Below are 4,797 nucleotides of genomic sequence, written 5' to 3' on the forward strand. Positions count from 1 at the left end.
TCTTATGGAGAAATTCAACTGCTAGTTGAACGATATTTGATTTACAGAATTTGTTGTGCTCTTATGGAGAAATTCAACTGCTAGTTGAACGATATTTGATTTACAGAATTTGTTGTGCTCTTATGGAGAAACCCAACTGTTAGTTGAACAATATTTGATTTACAGAATTTGTTGTGCTCTTATGGAGAAATTCAACTGCTAGTTGAACGATATTTGATTTACAGAATTTGTTGTGCTCTTATGGAGAAACCCAACTGTTAGTTGAACGATATTTGATTTTCAGAATTTGTTGTGCTCTTAAGGAGAAATCCTGTAACTGACATATTGTAACATATTTTTATTTACTTCACTCATAAGTTTTTAAAATTAATAAATGTCACTTACAACTTTATTACATTTATTTATTTATTTCTCTGCATTAATTTGTTATTGTTGTTTTTTTTTTACACACTTATTATTTATAACTTTTGTTACTGGGGATAGATTACACATTTCTGCGTGTATTTTTCAGTTCTTGGATAACCAGTAAACGTCATAGCTACATGTTACTTAAGGTAAAAAAAATCGATTATTGAAAGTTTAATTACAGTTTCTGTGTGCATGTAGTGCGTGAAGCCTTTATATTTCTCTGTCATGCAGAAGTGATTGATTTACTAGTTATTTTTATCTTTTTTTTTGCCTTACTTCCAATAATTATGACTTGAAAACGCCTTTTTACTATCAATCCAATCTCCTGTCATTTTTGAACTTTGTCCTGTTTTGTCAGGTAACTTATAAGTATGCTATTTTAATTCGCCAACAAGCATATTTCAAGTCTAATGAGAAGTGTTATTTTTTTGGTCTTAGAATAGTGGTTTTATATGAGCCAAAAAATGTCATATTGGATAATAAATGTTTTTATTCGTTTATTTCTTGCAGTTTCCTTAGTTATCTATTCCCTTACAGGTTTTAAGCCAGAGGTTTAGAACTGTAGATTAGTTGTAAAAAAGTAAGGAAATATCTGTTTCATTTTTAACATGGAACTGGCTCTTCATGAGTACACAACAAGTCATGAATACGATGCAGAGGTGATGAAACAAGGCGTTGTGAATCAGACAATGATATTTTGACCATTCGTTGACGGAAACTTCTAACTGTTGAAGTGATATTCAAACTGGAAATCTGCTTCGAAACTCAGTTTCAAGAACTGACCATTGAGGCTTTATAACAGTTAAATTTTGGGACCAACTTAGGTACCAAAACTATTCCATGTGTTCTTTAAACCAGTCTTTAACTATTTCAACACCATAAATTAATGAACTGTCTACTGGAAACAGACCTAATCTATTCGAGAATAAAGTTTTCATTATAGAGTGAACCTGGTTTGCAATAAGGTTTAGCTAATATTTTACTATCACTTTACCTCTCAGTCAGATCATAGACTCTTTAAAACTACTCATAACATCACAGAGCATCCATCTTGCTTACCTGATGGCACTAAGACATTAAGGATTGAAAGCTCCCTTTAGTTTTCACCACACAAACACATACAGTCGATGGGGGGAAAAAAGAGCTGCTCATAACATCACAGAATCCATCATGCTTAGCTAATGGTACAAGACATTAAGGATTGAAAGCTTCTTTTAGTTTTCACCACACAATACAGTCGATGGGGAAAATGATAAAGAGCTGCTCATAACATCACAGAGCATCCATCATGCTTACCTGATGGCACTAATACATTAAGGATTGAAAGCTCCCTTTAGTTTTCACCACACAAACACATACAGTCGATGGGGGAAAAAGAGCTGCTCATAATAGCGCAGAGCATCCATCATGCTTAACTGATGCATTAAGACATTAAGGACTGGAAACTCCTTTTAGTTTTCACCACACGAACACATACAGTCGATGGGGAAAATTATAAAGATTCATCTGACCAAACCACATTCATCCATTAATCTCGGTCCAATTTTTATGCTCTTGAGAACATTTAACTCGAACTTTTGCATTTCTGGTGTTATTAGTCTCTGGATAACAGATCTACCATTTCAACCCATACTGTACGAGATATTGGGACAGAGATTGGTTGTTGTAAGGTTAACGTTCAATTGTCAGCACACTTTTGAGGCATGTAGCCTTTTGCTTTTTGTTTCACTATTCGTGTTAATAATGCTTGTCTGTAACGATCTGTGAACTTAGTTTTTCGATCACTGTGTTTGTCCGAGGTGGATATGCTGGCATTACTTTTGATACTGTTCCTCAGGATACATTCACAGCTTTAGTTGTTCGTGAGAGTTTAGCGAGATGTTCACCTTAGTTTGGTATCTTTAGAACTTTTTCCTGATAGAGAATAATTTGATACACATTTAAATTAGTTAAATTTTCCCTTAATAGAGACACCAAAACTTGGAATTAAGTGAGATGATTCCATTAGTCTGTTCAACCTCCTTTACATATATGTATATGTAAGACACGATTTTCAATTTTCCCATTTGATTCATATTTGAAAAATTAATAGCGCTTTAGCATTACCATTTGACTGCTCCCCAGTTAAATAAAGTCTAAATGTAAGATTTATAGAAGTCGTAAAAGTTGTGGTTTAAATTTTCTATATCTTAAATAAAATATTCAAAAAGTAAATTAATTCACTTACCGAATGAAAGTTTAAGTATAACAACAAATTCTGAAAATAAATATCGTTCAATTAACAGTTGGATTTCTCCAAAAGAGCACAACAAATTCTGAAAATCAAATATCGTTCAATTAACAGTTGGATTTCTCCATAAGAGCACAACAAATTCTGAAAATCAAATATCGTTCAATTAACAGTTGGATTTCTTCAAAATAGCACAACAAATTCTGAAAATCAAATATCGTTCAACTAACAGTTTTACATGTACCACATCTAGTGCCGACGAGGCCTTTCGGCTAATACCAGGGCTCATCAGGCCAGTTTGAAAGTGACAGACACAGTAGTGGTCTAGTTGTGTAGCACAAACAGTTACTGGTTTTTACTCTGCTATTAACATTCTTAGAGTTCCACTTCTACTTTGGATGTGGCCCTGCTGGCTGAGGCCCATGGAATAGTGACTGACATGCTGGCCGATTCCAACCTTCCTCCTCATGTTATCAGTGGTCTGCGGGCTTTAGCCTCTCTTCTGTCACCTCCCAACCATGGAACCCACCAACCCAGACACAGGCCAGGAGGCTCTAGTGTTGCACTGACGGACTTCAATTCTGGTTCCGATACAGAGGAAATACCTTTTACAGGAGAGAGACCTCCTGCAGTACCAAAGGTAGATTTTCTATTCTATATACGTCTCATGCACTTGATCATGTGTTTTAATATATCAAAGGAATCTTCCCCAATCAGTTAGCAGTTTGTACAAAACGAAATCTCATTGATCTGTATAATAAACTTATTGAACAGGAAACATGTTGCTTCATTAGTAGCGCATAAAGCACTGTTCCAAGTGAAAACCATGAACACACTTGATATATTTTGGAATTCGCTTATATTAGGTGAAATCATAAAATAATTATTTCAGCAAGAACTAAAATGTAAATAAAATTAATATTAACCACCAATAATAGCCATATTTAGAGCGAAACTAAAAATCAACCTGATAACAAGTATAGCTAATTAAATTCACTTTTCTTACATCCTTACTTATAAAGTTTAGAATGCATTGTTTCATCAGTTGATATTACTGATATTTTCGGTCGTAATCCCAATAATATCTCACGAAGTTCAGCCAGCTTAAATATAATTCATGATAATTACAATTCATCTGATTTTGTTCACACCATAACAGTCGTTGTTTATTGAAGCTGGTGAAATAAGTATCTGTATACATCGGTGTTTTAAGCCCATAAAGTTGTGTTAACTTTAAATGGTATTTTTAACAATCTCCTTGTAGAATAGTCTGCGTGATCTCTATTATACACACACATAGATATGTACAAGAAGTATATTTGTTGAGTAGAACAATCGTTACACAATGTTTTATATTTTTTAATGTACGGATATTATTTACTTTTGTGATTACGGTACCACGAAAGCCATGTAAATATATTTACTAAATATAATAGTACTATACCACTTGTACTACCGTTCTAACAGTGCTATAATTTTATTAAGCTTTCTATCGTATGCCTACCAAAAATACTAAGTGTATTTTCATAATTTTATAGTTTGAAGAAATAAAGGGTAAATATACACTTTTATGATGGCAGTAAAAAAGTCCATAGTTTTCATACATTGACTTTTGACTACGTTATTTAAATCTCTCAAAATCGGGCGGTTGATATTATTTTTATTTTACAGTCTTCAGACGATTATACTCTACCCCAAAGTGGGGAAAATCCCTAAATTTGAGGCAAGGAACAGCGCCTTGTGTTGTTATTAACAAAATAAATTTCACACTAGATTAATACTTGAATACTTTATAGTCTGAATCAATATCCCGAGAACTAGAACGCTACAGTCTATACGACTGGTGTTATTTCACACTATATTAATACTTTATAGTCTGAATCAATATCCCAAGAACTAGAACGCTATAGTCTATACGACTGGTGTTATTTCACACTAGATTAATACTTGATAGTCTGAATCAATATCCCGAGAACTAGAACGCTACAGTCTATACGACTGGTGTTATTTCACACTATATTAATACTTTATAGTCTGAATCAATATCCCAAGAACTAGAACGCTATAGTCTATACGACTGGTGTTATTTCACACTAGATTAATACTTGATAGTCTGAATCAATATCCCGAGAACTAGAACGCTATAGTCTATACGACTG

The 4,797-nt window shown here is 33.5% G+C and overlaps 1 protein-coding gene across 4 annotated transcripts in view; it reads left to right on the forward strand.

The window, feature by feature from the left end:
* LOC106461273 (cGMP-inhibited 3',5'-cyclic phosphodiesterase A-like) overlaps positions 1-4,797 on the forward strand; it is a 159,314-nt gene that overhangs the window by 94,464 nt on the left and 60,053 nt on the right. For all 4 annotated transcript variants that reach the window (XM_022388450.1, XM_022388455.1, XM_022388466.1 and 1 more), the window contains exon 2: positions 3,018-3,278. In XM_022388450.1, coding sequence (XP_022244158.1) covers positions 3,018-3,278 — 261 coding nt within the window. The remainder of the gene's footprint in view (positions 1-3,017; positions 3,279-4,797) is intronic.

Source organism: Limulus polyphemus, unplaced genomic scaffold (genome assembly GCF_000517525.1).
Source record: "Limulus polyphemus unplaced genomic scaffold, Limulus_polyphemus-2.1.2 Scaffold38, whole genome shotgun sequence".
Lineage (NCBI taxonomy): Eukaryota > Metazoa > Arthropoda > Merostomata > Xiphosura > Limulidae > Limulus > Limulus polyphemus.